This window comes from Anopheles gambiae, chromosome X (genome assembly GCF_943734735.2).
Source record: "Anopheles gambiae chromosome X, idAnoGambNW_F1_1, whole genome shotgun sequence".
Lineage (NCBI taxonomy): Eukaryota > Metazoa > Arthropoda > Insecta > Diptera > Culicidae > Anopheles > Anopheles gambiae.
Genome location: NC_064600.1, coordinates 712731 through 729929, shown reverse-complemented (window position 1 = coordinate 729929; position 17199 = coordinate 712731). Strand labels below are relative to the sequence as shown.

The following is a 17199-nucleotide window of genomic DNA, read 5'->3' as shown; positions in this document are numbered from 1 at the left end:
ACAACTCTGTCAGCCGCGTGCCACCCTCGCGGAAGGATATGCTTTCTGAAGAAATGGAAATAAGGCCAGAATCTGAGAGAGATACAAAGAGAGAGAGAGAGAGAGAGAGAACAAAGAAGACGAAATAAAAAGTCCTCCATCAAGGAAAGCGACTAGATGGAGCAGCAACACACGCAGCAAACAACGGTGCAAAAGTGCGCCCGTACTAGCGTACAACCCCTTCTCCCCTTCCCCTGGCCCCACTCACAGCGTGCGAAGCACAGATGAAAAGAGGCGAAACAGGGTTACGCAACCTTTATCAGATAAAATTATTGGCTTTCATAATAAAGCCAATTTATAAGATAATTCAATCTGCAACGGTACACGAGTGATCCGAGGCGCGCACCGAACCTCGGTGGGTGGGTTCGGGTATGGCTGGCCGCCCTAAGCACGCTGTCGCTGGCGGACGGACGGTGTTGTGTGCAACTGGGGCTCGCACAGAGGCGCGTGAAGCCCCGAGCAGCGGGATGATAAGGATCGAAATCCTGCAAAAGCAGTGCGACGATGCGATGGGCGAGCATCGGCAAGCATCGTTCGGGCTTGTTCCCCCCCCACCCCCCTTCCCCCCCGCTGCACGGCAGTCCACTGTAGCGATTAACCTTTTCCACGAAGCGAGCAAGATGGCGCAGATCATCCCGGGGAGGTTCTACACGGTGTCCGCTTTCGCTATGTGTGTGTGTGTGTGTGTGTGTGTGTGTGTGTGTTAGAGAGTGTTTTTCTCTTTCTTTTTCTCTCTTCTATTCCGTTTTTTGTTGTTGTTGTTGGTGCACATCTTCCAGCGTATCGCTTAGAGATTCGCGCGTACTTCCCAGGCTGTTTTGCTTTCTTCTAGCTAGGGCTCGCGTACTATCCATCCTCGCACGATGCCTCCCCCACTACCCCGTTCCATTTGCGCTGCGCTGAAAGGGGGCCAGCAGTCAGCCTGGCGGGTTTCCCCCGCCCCCTTACCAAGGGCTTGCTCCTTTCATGTCTACTTGGTATTCGTTGAATTTCTGATTCGAGAGCACGGCCACCCCCCCATTTTCACCCCGTTCGCACGGCGCCCGATTGTTGGGGAGCGGGAAGGTGCGTGGAGGGATATTTTTGTTCGCCATATTTTTCTAGCAACACCCCCCCCTTTCCCCTTTCCCCTTCTTATTTGCACCCATCCCCCGCGCTGTGTGCGAGTGTGTTTTTGTTCTTTATTTTCCGCTCAGTTTCGATCTCCTCCCCCCCCCCCCCTCCCCATCCTCCGCCCACCAAGTCACGGGTACGTGTGCCTCGAGTAGCTCCTTCGCTCGCATGGAGCGTCGACTGTTGTGTGGAAAATTTCCATCCCTCTCCCCCCCCCTCCCCTCCCACCAACCCCCCCATTTCCCGTGCACTCGACCTTTGAAGGGAAACTCATTTTCCGAAAAACCGAAAAGAATGGCATTTTTTGTTGTTGTTCCAGTAGCTGTAAATTTATGATTCACATTGCCTGAGCGGGCCGAGCCCAGGGCTGCCCTCCCGGGACGGTGCTGCAAAGGGAAAAGTCTGGTGTGGAAGGGAGGGGGGGCGCTGTTGGGTGAGAATGGGCGGCTCAAGGAGCACCAGGGAGAAGGTGATTGTGAGAGCTCTGATTTTTAATACAGATTCACACACCCACACACACACACACACACACACACACACACACACACACACACACACACACACACACACTTGAAAAGGAGAGCAGCAGCAGCGGGACAGAAGGATTGATAAGAAATCTGAATAAATTTGAATGAATATTGAGTTTGGTTTGGCTGGTGTGGTGTGCAGCGCTTTGCTGTTTTATTTTGTCCGCTTTTTGTTGCCCTCTTGCATGTGTGTGTGTGTGTGTGTTGATTCTGCATACATTTCGGAGTTCGCCACTTTCTTCTGGGTCGCAGCCGGGGTCGTACTGTTTTCTTTCTCTCCCTTTATTTCCGTAGCATTTCCATTTTTCCTTCCCGCACAACAGTGTTGGTTGGTTGGTGTGTTGTGCGCTTCTGCCTTTGACCGCCTCCCGCAGCAGTAGCCGAAGCTGAATCCAAATCGCTACAAGCAGAAGCATATGCCCGCGCCCACCGATTCACACCCGTTCATCCGACAGACACGCCGATTGGGCTGTAAAATGAAACACTGATTCACTCTTCATTCCCAGCTGCTGTGGCAAACTGCAGTTTATCGTCTGACAGTCATCCAGCCAACCGAAACCGGGAGAGTTGGGATGCGGGAGGGTTGCGGAGGGTTTAGATCGAACGCCCTGGAATATGCCACGCTTCCGGTTTGCGGTTACAGGGGTGCGGGGATGGCGCATCCCGGAGGGATGGGGTGCTGCGGTTTTTCGATACAATCGCATCGCACACACACACACACACGTATACACATAGTGCTCCATTCGGTAGCTGGGTTTTGGAATAGCAGCCCAGCAATAACCTTCTCCCCTCCCCCCCCCCCCCCCCCTCACCATTCCAGTCCGGGCCCGCTGGACCACTTCGTTATTGTTCTTTTATGCTGGGCCCATTGAAACCCTATCTGGCAGCACGGGAAGATAGCACATCTTGCACATCAGAATATATGTATACTAAGCACACATACGGTGTGTCTGTCTGTGTATGTGTGTGTGTGTGCCCCGAAACGCCAATCTCGACCTGCATCGATGCGAAGTGCGGGGGCCGGCCGGAATGGTTTTCGGAATTAATAATCTCAATCAACGGCCGATCACGTAGTGGCCGGGGGCCTACCCCACCGTGCACATTACGGCGATTGGTGAGCGAGAGCGGAGGGCCCCGGGCACATCACTTCGGCCGTGGTGTGTAAGTTACACTCTTTGGCACGATAACGATAACGGCTGGTTTGGTGAGCGCTTGGTGAGCGACGGAAAATCAGAGAGAACGGGGAGGGGGGGGGGGGGGAGCCATAAACATTTCCCAGTGCGTCATTTGTGGTTTTCCTGGCCGGTGCTGGGGGCTGGCAGGATGAGCATTTCGGGTAGCTCGGTACAATTTAATTAAGCGGCACGCATTAAACGTATGCAAACGGATTCGGCCGGATGGAATGGGAGAGGGATGGCGTGGTAGTTTCGTTTAATATTGCACCGTTACCGTTCGACACCTGACGCAGATGGACGGCTGGGGCAGATACGGCTCGTGGGAACGTTTGTGACCATGCAGAGTTTGAGGGACTGAATTTCTTGCAGCTCTTGCGCAAGGACACGTTGTTTGTCCCGTCAAGCAAAAGCGCTTTGCTGTATCTGACAAGAGGATGCATCCAAAAGGGGGGAGTGGGAGAACGAGCTTACGCTTATGCAATCACTTGCGGAGCACTCCTTCTCCAAGACCAAGGGTTATTCTGGCTTGTCAGTATGTCTGCGCACGAACTTCTGCGATGTAACGCGTGTGTTTGCAACCTGCAAGAAGTAAGACGTCCTACACGGAATACGCTGGCCCTAATGTACTTCGTTCATATTTTTTTTTAAAGAAACAACCATGGAATATTACATGTACATCCATCAATGTCAGTGATGATTTAAACAAAATCACTAGGATATTGAGCGATGCCTAACCTGGAACATTAGTTTTAGGTAACAGCATGTTCAGGAAAACAATCTTCTTCTTCTTCTTCTTCTTCTTCTTCTTCTATTAGCGAGGTTGTATACTCCGATGCCTTCAGTCTCCCTTTCATAGTTAGAGTCATGCCCACTCTGGCTAGAAACTAGCCTTAAGCTGTGCTTAGAGATCTGAAGTATGACAGTATGACACACTTCATATGATCTCCAAACGCAGCTTACTCGTTTAACCTGACAGACTCTGTCGTATGGTTTGTATTCTCAAGTTTGTTCATGGAAAACAATCTTTTGGAATCAAAGTTTACAATAATAAGAGATTTCGCTAAGCTAAAGTTTCAATCTGGTCCTCGATAGGACTGGAGTTGGACTAGTTCTAATTCAAAGTTTAGTCCTCCCCAAGCATTTGCATTAACTGGTTAATTTGATCCAGTTACAGGGATACGCAACGCAACTACGGAAAGTACTCTTTAACTCCGAGACTTACGTCAAACGAAACGGCTCCCAATACCAATTCTGAAACTGATCTGGAACCTATATCTCCTGAAACTGGCACCCCAATCCGTATTGGTTTTGGAACTCATGCTTAGTTCGTATTGCTCCTAGAACCCATTGCTCCCGAATCCATAGCGAACCTAAAACTGGTCCTGCACATATTCCAGTCCAGGACATGCTCCAGGACTCACTTCAGTTACGAAACTGGTCCTCTTACTCCTCCAGACCCCGTATCGGTCCTGGAACGGATATGGAATCCACACCAGTCGTTTCGAAGTCAACTCCGTTCTTTTATCGGTCCTGAAACAGCTCTCATTTTTTATTCCAGTTCGTAAACTGTACCTGGTAAATAGCTGACTCTAATGACGTAACGGCGTTATCACACCAAGGAACCTATAGCGGATAATGTCTACTAAGAAATAGCATTATACACACAAATGGTTCGATACAGTCTGGTACGTGGTACTAGATACAGATACCCACCTCAACATTCAACGTTTCCAATTGCATGGGTTTCTATGACGGTATGACACATTCTCCTGTCATGTGACATTCCATTAAGAAGACGAAAGCGAAACACTAGTAGCTGCCTAGTTACATGATCCCTCTGTCGGGCTGTTTTTTTTTTACATTTCATCGTGCTTCTTAGTCACTAAATAGCTCTCAACATCGCAAGCAAATCGTTCCAGCAGCGTCTCCCGTGGCAGGGCTGCTCGTTCGAAAAAGCTCGATTATTGGAAAGCATTATCTCGCCACCAACGGCACGTGCCACGGCCGACAGACTTCGTGTGCTGCTCAAAATTGACGATCATTTGCAGCGCGACTTCAATTGAATGCCGTTTTAGAAGTTCATCTTCGCGCAAAAAGAGGCCCTAATGTCTAACTTTTTATCCACCCGCAGGGAGGGTGACACACGAACACACACACACAGAAGTAATACCCGCCCATAGCGGCGAGCAATCGTGAACTCGTGCAATGGCGGAACATAATTGCCATTTCGTGGTTCACAGCCAGTGCACGTTTTGCCAGTGCACTAGTCGAGCTGGACGGCACAAGCAGGGGGGAAATGTAAATGCATCAGCACCATCAGCACCGCAGCAAGGTGGTAGGCACCCATCCTCCCCACCGCCCAGTACACGATGCTGGCGAATGCAAAACGTGTGCTGCGACCAGATTTTCTAACGCGCGTGACTCCGATGCGACAGGTCGGCCGAGCTTAACCGCAGCTTAACCCTTAAAGCGGTACGCCTGCACGACTGGCGGTGCCAATTTTTTTTGCGGAGGAGGTCATTGATCAGCTGTACTGTGGACGGGCTTGTTGCAGATGTTGCTTTTTGTCGGTCGGTTCTTATAATGCTTTTTGTCGGTCGGTTCTGCCGCTCTCAGTCACCAACATCGATCTTTTAGCTTTTCATTCCGCTTCATTTCACTCGTGGTCCAGCCCACCAAAGGGTTGAACCGCACGGAGGACCATTATTATTGTCGCGGCATGTCACTATCGTTATTACCACCTTGCATCGTGCTCGGGGTGGCTGGTGAGACGGCAAAGTATAGTGATAGAAACGATTGCACTTTAGATTTGCATAGAAAATCGGCGTCCCCGAGATCCAATCGAACGGGCTCGGGTGCGCGCGCGCGTGTGTGTCTGTCTGTGTCGACCGACCGGTAAAAGAGCGCTGGGAAAGGGGCAAACCTTACTCGGCAAGGCGAATGGGTGTAAGGTGCGTGCCTGTTTTGCTGCCGCTGTTTTAGCGGAAGGAACGGCAAAAAAATGAAGGGGGAAAAAACATGCAACCCACCGGACACGCCAGCGTGTTGGGCCAGCTCTCCGATCACTCAAAACGATCCACCCCCTTGCGACCCAATCCCCCTTTTTTCTCTCAAGGGTGGGAAGCAACCCCGAAAGCCCGCTCCTGCCGTCGTTGTGGAGTGAAGAGAACGAGAAAAAGCAAAACAGAACCAAACAAACGCAGCACGCAAACCTACCTTAAACACCTCCCAGGTAGCCGAAAATGGCAATACAGCTAATCCGACTAATAAATCAGCAACAGCTAGACTAACGATGAAAAAATTGGTAACACTGCGCAGCTTGTGCGAGCAGAGCACGGCCGCAATCACCAGACAGTTGCCGACGATGACGAGCACGTTGATGAAGGCGAGCACCGCCAGCGAGACCAGATTGGTCGGATCCGTCCACTGTACGGACGCGAGCAGGCTGGCACACTCCGACTCGTTCATGGCTCCGGTCCGGGCCGTTCCGGCGGCTGGTGACGTGGACACAACGACTGACGGTGACGGCGGTGGCGACTACGACGCGCCGATGGACAACACGGCCTGTGGGCGTTCGGCGGGCTCGGGTGCGGTTGCGGGTTGCTGATGCGGGAGCAGCTACTGCGATGTGGCGGCGGCTGCGACTGCTGCTGCTGCTGGCGTCATGGCGTCTTTCCCCTGTGAGACGAAGAAGAGAGAGAGAGAGAGAGAGCGATGTCGCATTAGAATGTGAGAGGGCGCAATCGAAGAAAGTGAAGTGTTGTACGCGGGAATGGAGGAATGGAAGCTCAATCGATCGGTTCCGATGGCGTCTTGGGTGGTTTGGGGTGGGTGTATTAGTCGCCTGTCACCGGCAGCCAGCTCGATCGTCTCGCTGACAGGTTATCGCAGCGCTGGGCCCTCTTGTGGGAGCTGTTTATGGGTCGCGAATCGCACCGGGTCATCACTAACCCAATCGCTTACCAGCTGTCAGCAGTCGGGGGCAGGCGAAACAACAACAGCAACAAAACCCCTGCCCGGGAAAACCAAACCAAATGGTACGATAATTGGATAACTCGATTTAGTGGGGCTTCGGTCGGGCGCGCCGGAAAGGGAAGGCCGTCGAGCAGGCTCATCTCGCTCGCCGATCGAGCCAGTGGATTGACTCACAGTCCTCCCAGCACATCCCCCAGTTGCTCAATCGCAAAGTGCATCCAATTCCAAAGTTGCCTGTTGCTTGCGCCCGCACACCGCTTGCAACAGTATTAAAATCGAATTGTAAAATAATCGATCAGTGCGGCCGGCCTTAATGCCTTTTTCATCCCTATCTCGGCCTAACAAACTACCCCCAGAGCAGAGTCCCGTGAGCAGTCAGGTCAGGAAGGGTGTGAAAAAGAGAGAGAGAAAGAGAGAGATATCCAACTCTCAATAATGCATTTGACACCGGGGCTTCGCTGCAACTCCTCGACCCAGGAGGAATTGGTAGCTCAATTGCGTCGATAAAACCGGAGCCCTCCCCCCCCTAACGCCTGTTTTTTTTTTGCTTCTTTCGATTGACTTTTCTTCCCGAACCCGGGAGCGCAAAATGGCTTACTCTGCAGCTACAACGGTGCACAGTATAGCGCCTGCAGCAATTGAGCCCAGGGAATAGGCGCCCGACGCGATACACATTAATTGAACTCGATTGCGAGCAAGTACCAATCAGCGAGCGCTCCCCCGTCCTGGGGACGCGCAGGATACAGCGGTGTGCCGTTGCGGGAGAATCTCCCCGGGAGTTCGACCGAAACCGGGAGTGCTGTTAGAGTGCCCTGCCCTGAAGTGGTTAACGCTGCACAGCAACCGCGTGCAGCTTATCGGCCAATCCGCCTGCGTAAGCTTTCACTCTTCTCCATAACCACCCTGTAACCTCTGGCGGTCTTCCGGGGCTTTGTTACGGGCAGCCAGCAACCGAACAGGTGCACCACGAATCACATTCACCTAGGGCTGACCGGGTGTTTAAAGACCGAGTGTTTACCCCCGAATGCACCTTTTCGATCGTACGAGCTGAGAGAGTGCTTGAGTTGGCCGTAGGATAGAGGGAAAGAGAGTAAGAGAGAGAGATAGAGAGAGAGAGAGAAAGAGAGAGACAGAGAGAGAAATGCCAACTCTTCAGCGTATGAGAGCGATTTGTGACCATCCATCGGGGATGGTTTGGGCGAGGATAAACTGTTTCTGGGTTATTGCTATTTTGAAACGATCGACCACAATACGCAATATGGCGGGGTAGGACCGGGTAAGAGTGGAGCAAGGGGAGTTCCGGGAAGTCAAGCTCCGCTGTTGTACACTGGTAAGTTGGATTCGAGCGGTACACGAGATGGATTTGAGGTGGGATTTTGTACAGAGCAGCAATCGAACACAGCGTCTCCGTGACGTAACGCCCCTACATTTGGCCCTTCGAACCGGATTGGTTCCACGCTCTGCAAGCGTGGAACCGCTGTCTCGAGCCGAGCAAGCAAGTTATACGCTTCAAATGCTCCGTTTTTGTGCGTCCAGTTGTCACAGTGGCCTACGGTACTACGTACGGGATTGTGACTACTTCCGGGGCGCTTAGAAAAGAGCACCTCCATTCGGCCAGGCCAACTGAATGCGTGATTTTATATAGAGGAATAACAATTACATCCCCGCTCCCGGGTGCTGTCATCGTTCGGCAGTCATCCCTCCCCTTGTACCAGAAACGTTGTACCAGTTGGACACACACACACACACACACACACACACACATACACACACTGGGAAGTACGCTGTGCTACCCACACGATGTGTACGGATATGCAAACGCATAAACCCCTGAGTGTATTTCGAAATGGAGCGCCGAGCCGTGTGTGCCTGGGAAAAATGAGAACGGGAAAGTCTGCCTGTTGTCTCAGTACCATTTCCCCCCCCCCCCCCATTTGCAAAGCGTATAGCGCTCCGCTCGCCCCTCCACCACGCTTCGCTGTTTCTGTTCCGAAGGATACCGTAGTGAATCCTCCGTGTGGGCGATGAATCAGCTCAATTTGTTTTCAAATATTTATACACCTACTTTGGATGGGAGGAGGTGACTTACTGCAAAGCTTGCTTACAGTGTGCGTTTCGATGCGGTCTAAGGAAACCAATCAGCAGGTGCAGCCAGTGCTGCAGAACTACTGAAATGTGTAGTTTTGTTTTCAAAGTGGGTCGTTTGAGGAGGGTTTTTCCTGCTCGCCGGTTGTGGGAAGCTTCGGTACCAACCTGCATCTTGCTATTGATTTGCACCTCCACCCTGCCTCATTTCGTATGTGCAAGTGTGTGTGTGAGTGTAGCTGCATTCTTCCCACATCGAAATACTTCGCAGTCCTACACTCGTGGTAGTGATTAAATTTTTTTATTTTCATTTACATATTTTATGGAGCTGTTTATTTCGCGTTTAAAGTTATCTCAAATCGCTGCTGCAGCGGAACGAAGTCCTGCCCGGATCTATGTGTCTCGTGCCCGGAGCTGTGTGTCTCCTGCCCGGATCTGTCCTTTCCCTAAGCTTTAACAACCAAGCGGACCAACAATCGGTACAGATCGGCAGGATTGGTAGGGGTTTCGCCAATCCGCAAACCCGTTCATTCATTAGCATCCACTTGGAACGGTGGACGTCGCCAGTGCTGTCAGGGGTTTTTCCTTTGGACCGGGTAGCCGGGGCAATGGTGGAAAACTTGCGACCATTCATTCGCAACCAGCACGGAGGGGGAGGCAGGAAGTTGGGGGGCAATAATTTATAATTTATAACGTTCGATCCCACTTTTTTGGCGAACCGGTCGCGCTCAGCGAGTCATTTGTCAATTTCCCCGCAATCGAGTAGGAAAGTGCGGTGGGTAGTGGGCGAGCTTCACTGCTCCACTGCTGCCACGCCATCGCTCTTGTGCCACCCCGCTACCGCCCGAAGGATAATGAATAATGGGCGAATGCAAAGTGTACTGCGATTGATAACCCGTTCGCTCTTCCTAGCCCCCCTGCACCAAAGACGCCAATGACGCGACGAGTGGTTCAAGCTCCACTGCACGACAGCGACCAGCAGCGGGAGCAGAATTTTAATGACGTCTATATACAGGCTTCTATTTTTGTGCCCTATCTATCAAACATGTCGCAAGCTGAGCAGGCCGCCGCCAACGGAAGGATGGCGCTTCAGCGTGCCGTCCAATAAAAAGGACATAGAAAAAGCACACGAAGCGATGAAGAAGAAAAAAGCAAGAAGTACTAATTAAATGTAGCAAGACTTTTCGGCTCGCCCGATCGGGCTGCTGGGGTGTGAGGAGGGGGAAAGGACGGTGAGGGGGGGGGGGGGGGTGTTAAGTGGAGCTTAGGCTTATGGATTGACTCGTAAAGGGTGATTCGGTACAACAGTTGGTCGAAACCGAAAACCGAGCTGTAGCGAAATCGATCTGTTTATAGACGAGGGCAGTTTTTTTTTTATTTGAGTTAGAAAACTTAAGCGGCTCGCTTGCGTCAAAGAAACATCCTTCCAGAGTGATTGCGTTTCGCGGTGGTTGCATTTGTACAATCGTATACAAACAATCGTGCAAATTTCAAGATCATTTTTGGGGTTTTCAATTGGAAAAGTGCTATTAACATTACAGCCGAGCTTAGGATATAAACTCTCAAGATGTTCTGATTTTCAGAGTTCTAGATTCTTCAAAAACGGCAATATGTACAACGTCTCCGGGTTATTAAAAGTGTTTAAAAATTACTTTCCTGTAGTAAAGAGAGGACGATATCTTATTTATAAGACTATAAATTTCGTTTTGCGCCCAAATATTTATAATGATCTTAATAAATCTTGAGTTTTAAATTGACCAACATCGACCGGAAACGCCCTATTGCAGGATGAATGTTTTTCGGGAAGAAAACTCTCCACTAGAACAACCATCAGCGCCGGAAAGGGGGAATGTAGTGGGATCGGAAAATGTAAATTGAATGTTTAATGCCGACCTTTCACTTTCTGGGGGGGGGGGGGGTGTGAGGGGGTAGAGAAAGCTGAGGAAAGTTGAAATGAATGATTGCCGTTGCCTTCTTAATTTCTTCGGGCAGCAACCTCGCAATGGGCGTTTGTGCTGTTCCTACCGACGAGCGACGAGCTGAGGACCACAGCTTTTTGTATTATGCAAACCAACCCCTGCTTCTGGTGAATGTGCTAGCGAGTTTGATTGTTAAGCTAATACGTTACAATACAGCTCACCATAAGAAGCGGCAAAAGAAGAAGAAGTAGTTTCCTGTTTTATGCGCAGTAATGTTAAACGTACAATTAGCCAGCACAATGAATCCGGTTCGAAGGACCAAAAACGCTTTGCACCTCGAATGCTGGTAGTAGCATAAATCCAGACGGTAGGTAGCTTACAAGGCCAATGTTTGTTGTTTGCTACACCTGTGTTCTATCTGTTGGTGCCTGATGTTGTGCCTAGCTAAGCTTAGGTGTGGCTCTTTAGCTCGCAGCGTAATTAACACTCGCTACTTCGGTTGAGTGGAATTGGGCGAGTTTCGAGCGTGATGTACGAATTGATCGTAGCACCCGAACGGGGGGCTGGCGCTACTATCTCATGTGCACTGGTACTCTAATGGATTTTTTGCACCTTCCATTCCTTAGCTGCCAACTAGCACCTACTCGTCGGTATGACGTCGCCACGCTGATGTGTGACGTAGAGCAGTGCTCTGTTGATCAAATCGAAGCATTGCGAGGTCTTTCGACTGCTCTGATACGCCGAGATGATTGCATGATTTTTTTTACCGTTTTCTTTAACGATGTATCACCATTTTGCCATAGCCTGCTACCGCTTGGTGTATCCCCTTCCACACCACCAACATCGACATGCTTATCCGTCGTGCTGGAGGGGTTGGGAAACAGTATCGTTTTGTGGTGTGAACTTTTTTTTTTTTTTTTTTGAGTGACTCTTCTGCTCCCCGCTTAGTGCTTATCTATAGCATCCAATGATCCTGCACCCTTCTCTCCACCGAAAAATCGTTGCGCGCCATGTCCGTTCTCGTCCTCCAGCGCAACACTAGCGCAGGGGAATGGCACGATAGGGGACGTTAGTGAACGAGCAAAATTTATCGCCCCTTTAGCGTTTACCACATCCTGGCGTATTCGTGGCACCTCCTCCTTGTCGATTCCTCTAGCAGGGCCCAGGGATTCAAAAGCTGGGGAGAGGGAGGACTAAAAGCGGGCGACCTTGCTACACGCTCGATCGAATCGATCAGGCAAAAGCGAAGCGACACCACAACAATTCGCCACCCGCATTGCCTAATGATGCGAAAAGCGATTTTGCTTGCCATGTACTAAAAGGATGTATGCTTGTGTGTGTGAAAGAAGGAGAGAGAGCGAGAGTGTGAGAGAGAGAGAGAGGGAGGGGGTGGGGGATGGTATAGCAAAAGGAATAAATCCCTGAATCGGGAGCCAAGCAAACGAGCGCACACAAAACGATTCAATGGCGTTTGCCAAACGGGAATCGCTTTTTGGTGGAAGCTTTGCTGTATAGCCATTGCGTTGTTCTTTCCCTATGCGATGTCCCATCCCCACCCCCATTTCCTATTTCCAATCGCTTCCACCTCGCTTTACTATACGTCATTTCGTTTGATTCCAACATTGTCACGTGTGGGGGCGCGTGGGTAAGACTTTATTTCTGTTGCACCGTCGTCGCGCCCCGTTCTTCCTCCTGGCCAAGTACTTCCGGTTACTAGCGGTTACTCGCTCATAGTGCTGTGTGTGTGTATGTGTGCAACATCGCCGGTGTCGTTTAACGAGCCGTGAGCGAAATGGACCGTTCCCGATCGACGAATTTTATCGCATGTAATAATGGGCCACGTGTGCGATTTGCTTTTTTTTTTGTCGCGCAGCAAACCGAGGCAAAGACAGGCACAGAAAGACAAAATGGAATGGAGAACAGTGGAGGAAACGGTTTTTCACGCTATTGAGAAGGTCGTATTTTTTCGGTTGTTGTGAGCGACAGGACGCTAAATGCCCTGCAGATGTTACACTGGTGCAGCGGCTGGTTTTGGATGACGAAAGAGCAGCAGCAGTGTAACTGCCCAGACAGACACAAGACAAGTTTCTGCGCTTTTGTTGGGTCGTCTTAACGGTTCGATTAGAGCTATGCTTCAGCTGTCATTGAAGTTTGAAGATAAAGTTATGAAAATATTGAAAAAGAGACCATTTTCCAGCATACTTCAGCGTTGAACATAATACTTGTTGCGACTATTTCAAGTGCCGGCTGTTACATGGCGTGAAATCCCGTTTGGAAGCTTTTCTCATGATTGAAGTAGAATGAAAATAGTTCTTTCTTCGGAAATTATTCGATTCAGAGAACAAATTTCATCCATACTCCACATCTTTTCAGAAAGGCATGGGTTTGATATAAATTATGTGGAAAAGGGCCTTCCACGTAAGGAGATGCTTGCCTGATGCTCTGGAACGGATTAAATTCGTTACGTGTGGACCCACTGTAATTCCTTTCTGGTGCTTGAGTACAACATTGAGAATTGCTAACAGAAAACTATATTTATGCCTCCAGTTAGAAGAGGATTTCAATGTGTCCGGCGATTTTAGGCCGTGGCTTCCATCCATAAAGATAAAGTACTACGTCACATATAGTGCAACCTTGCTCAAACGTGGAAATGTATGAAATAAATCAAAAAAGAGGTAAAACGTAAGTAAGATCCTTGTGAGCATGTTAAAGCCGGCATAAACAGCTGGCACTAGAATGATACGCTGAAGAAGAAGCAAAACAAATGAAATCTATATCATTACATGTTTATGAGCTCAATACTGGTGCACGATATCACCGTTTACGACATCCCAGTAGCAGATATTGCCTTCGTCTTCCTTGGCCATAAACGCGCTTTCAATCTTATCCTGTCGATCTTTAATCAGTTGGTTATCCTTGGCCTTCTGCCTCCTTGCCGAGATTAACCATGGGATGGGTATATATCTTCGCATTACGGAACTGAACCAATTCCACAATGGCAAGGTCCCATGTTAAAGCCGCATAGGTATAAGATAAAATAACGTTAAAAGTCACTGGCATAAGATTGCGGTGGCATTATCTCCAAGAAACTAATCGCACTAGCTCTCTTGCTGTTGTTAGTTAAGAAGATAAATACCCATCTAGCCTATGTCACTAGACATATAACGGCGCCAACGTTCGTGCTGTTGTACTAGATACTAGTTGACGAACAATTCCAACCAGTAAAAAGGCGTAATAGACAGACCTCCGTCTGTGCCCTACGGTACACTACAATCAAAACAATTTACAGTTCGTCGCTGTCGTTAGTTTTGGGAATAGTGACGATTATAGGATTTGACTACTGTATGGTATTCCGTCTGGCACAAAAAGGACCTTATTGGGGATATTCTCTGTCTGTACTTAGTTGGAAATACAACTCCACAACTTTTTGTATGTGTCCGTACGGGCCTGAAGTACTTGGTAACATTACCACCAAACGTGTCGTATTCTATCAATTTCTAGCTGTCAAGGCTTACTAGCTCTTAGTTTGTCAACATGAATCCATCGATCCTTCTGACAAGAAATTGCATTTGGTTGAAGTACAAATTCTGTGTAATTATATTTCTACTACTTCAGCAAGGTCAAATTTCTATGAAGCCCAACTCCATGTCCAAAATCGGGCTTTGCTGTAACTCTGTGAGGAAAGAATATCGACGATATTACTCCGAAATCTTAACAAACGCATCAAAGTTGACTTTCTTACCAGTCGGCTAAATATTTATCATTCAGCAAGAAATAGCAAACGATAAAACCTTTTACCATGAAAAACGATTTTCAGGAGCAGAAGGGGGGGGGGGGGGGAGATGTACCGCGAAGATGAGATTATCCGATGCGAGACCTTTCTGGCTGGCTGGGCGCAAAGAAATTACATAAATCACTAGCCCAACCTGATCAACTATTCATCTCAGCCAACCCGGTCCCGTCCTCAGTAGTTTGGTTTGACAGCTGTCAGGATGACTGTTTCCTAATCGATCGTACGTCGGCCGCCTATCGATCGATAAAATACGGCGAGTTCCTGAGCTCTTCTCTATCTCTCTCTCTCTCTCTCTCTGGCACTTTGCTCAAAGCTCTACAAAGGGATAAAATAATCATAGCGCAAAACAGGGGGACAAACCCCTTTCGCTAACAGCCGCACACACGCGTAAACCTACCTTCGATCCAATTGTGAAACAGTTTGCCGAATGTAGCCGTCTGGTAGAATCTAGCCATTTTGTGGTCGTGGCAGCAGCAGCAGCAGCAGTTGGTTCACGCTCGCCGTACTCGCCCCGTAAGCCATTCAAACGAGTCTAGCAACGGCAACGGCGGCGGCAGTAGCAGCAGCGCTGGCAGCAGCATACACACACACACGCACACTTACTCACTCACGCGCGCACACACACCCTTCCCACACTGCTAAGGGTTGTGGCTGGCGAACGGCCCGGAGAGTGGACTTCTTCTTCTGCTTCCGCTGCTGTGTGGGTGGGTTGAGGGTGTATGTGCGGGGTGGGGGGGGGGGGGGTGGGTGCGGTAGCAATCGAACACAGCAGCGCAACAAAAACCGCTGACAAATCGGAAGGAATTCCGACACGGAAGCACTTTTCGTGTTCTCACCCCGCCAACAGTATCCCAGTACCACGCCGGCCACCCGTTTTTTTTGGCACCTTGCTGGGAGTCGGCTGCTGCTGCTGTTGTTGTTGTGTCGCCGAACGGTGTTGTTTCACTCGCTGGCAGCACTCCCGCGCGTACCCGCGCACCCACCGTGAGCACTCGCACTGATCGGTTCCTCTACCGAATCTTGCAAATATGGCAGTCACTGGACGAGGACGGTTCTGGCGGCTGACGCTGACAGTTGTGGGACGCGCGCGCTCGCGCGAGAGTTGCTTAGTGCAGTGTGGCGTCGCTCTTATGAGTTATGAAATATTTCATCGATGGTTTGCTGCCGTCGTGCCATCCTCTTCGCCGTTATTATTGCACCACTCGAGTTCACACTTTTCACTCCAACCGTAAGCCGTTATTGTGTGCGTGTGTATGTGTGTTTTGCTGACTTTGACGCCACTCGTAAGCCTGTGTCAGTGTTTTGTTTTTGTTTGCCTTCTTATTGTTTGTCTTATATTATTGTAGTTTGAACAGTTGTTTTTTTCCCAAACATTCTTAAGACCATCACCATTGGACGCTCTTCTTCCGCACTTGGAATCACTGCCACGGATAGTCACGCTATATTTCACTCTGCACTACACCAAAAGGGTCTGTCACACTCAGCCCTCCCAGAGCTGTCGCCTCACTGTGTCGCTGGCTTCCCGTGAAGCCGCTAAAACCATTCCCCTTACACCCAAAGTCTTTGCACCTGCACGACCTGTGCGATCCCACCTACCCAAACAGTTCCAAAACTCGGGACGGGGGACGAGTTCATTTAGCACTAGCTGTGGGAGAAAGCTGCACCAGAGCGAAAGAAAATTCACAATGAAGGTAAAATAAAACTCACGGGCTGAAAGACACACAAAAAACCGTTATCTCAAGAGTATCCCTTGCTCCCCGGGCTCCCTAACAAAATGGGCTCCATTGGCCGAACGTGCCTGGAGGATGTGCCCGCGCGCTTCTGGCCGATCCCTTCTGGCCGGTATGCTTTTGAGGCGTGAAAAATTCACTCACGTCCGCCTCTTACGCAGCAATTTCTGCTTCCTCCGGTGTGTCCTGTAATAGAGAGCAAGAAAAAAAAATGAAAAAAAAAACGGTTAGACAGTTTTGGTTGGTTTTTGAGAGAGAGAGACAGCGCCACACTCTTTGCTAGCGTGTAGCGATCGAGCCGAGTGGCAAAGAGCCACGGAAGTGTTTCGTGCGAAGCAGTTGCGGGACACTACGCTAGAAGTGCTGAACAGTCTGGGGATTTTAGCAAACGATCCATGCTGCAAACGGTGTCTACCACGCGGCGGATCAACTGCTGTCCCGGGGATTTGGTGGGTGTGAGATTCGAGAACTTCTGCTCACTTAGTTGCTGGCTCAGCACAGAGCTCCTTTTTTTTTTGTTTAACTCGATATCCAGCCATGATATGCACGCTGGAAGCTGTCAGAACAAATCCGGGTCACCCGATAGTATGCTAACCGTACCTGTACCTGAAGCCGTTTTGCAGGATGTCGCTGTTATTGGAGCTCAGGACTTCACGCTTTATTGACAGCTTCGATCAGGAGTTTTTTTTGCATTTTTTATCACACAAGATACTCGGCTGCTGTGACAGCTGGCGCTGGCACCGTTTGAAATTGGTTGCTACCGGCGGCCCTGTCTACTGTCAAACTTTTGATAAGAAGATTTGTACAAACAAATACTTAGATCATCCCGTGCGACACATCAAC

General features: G+C 49.7%; 1 protein-coding gene across 8 annotated transcripts in view; it reads right to left on the bottom strand.

Annotated features, from left to right (window-relative positions):
- LOC1272230 (octopamine receptor Oamb) overlaps positions 1 to 17199 on the bottom strand; it is a 95077-nt gene that overhangs the window by 33740 nt on the left and 44138 nt on the right. For 5 of the 8 annotated variants that reach the window (XM_061652877.1, XM_061652920.1, XM_061652883.1 and 2 more), the window contains exons 2-3: positions 15024 to 16284; positions 6071 to 6532 (exon numbers count right to left, since the gene is read on the bottom strand). In XM_061652877.1, coding sequence (XP_061508861.1) covers positions 6071 to 6322 — 252 coding nt within the window. In that variant the 5' untranslated portion in view covers positions 6323 to 6532; positions 15024 to 16284. Of the gene's footprint in view, positions 1 to 6070; positions 6533 to 15023; positions 16337 to 17199 lie in introns of all 8 variants that reach the window. The other 3 variants (XM_061652905.1, XM_061652914.1, XM_061652894.1) reach the window with 1 other exon arrangement.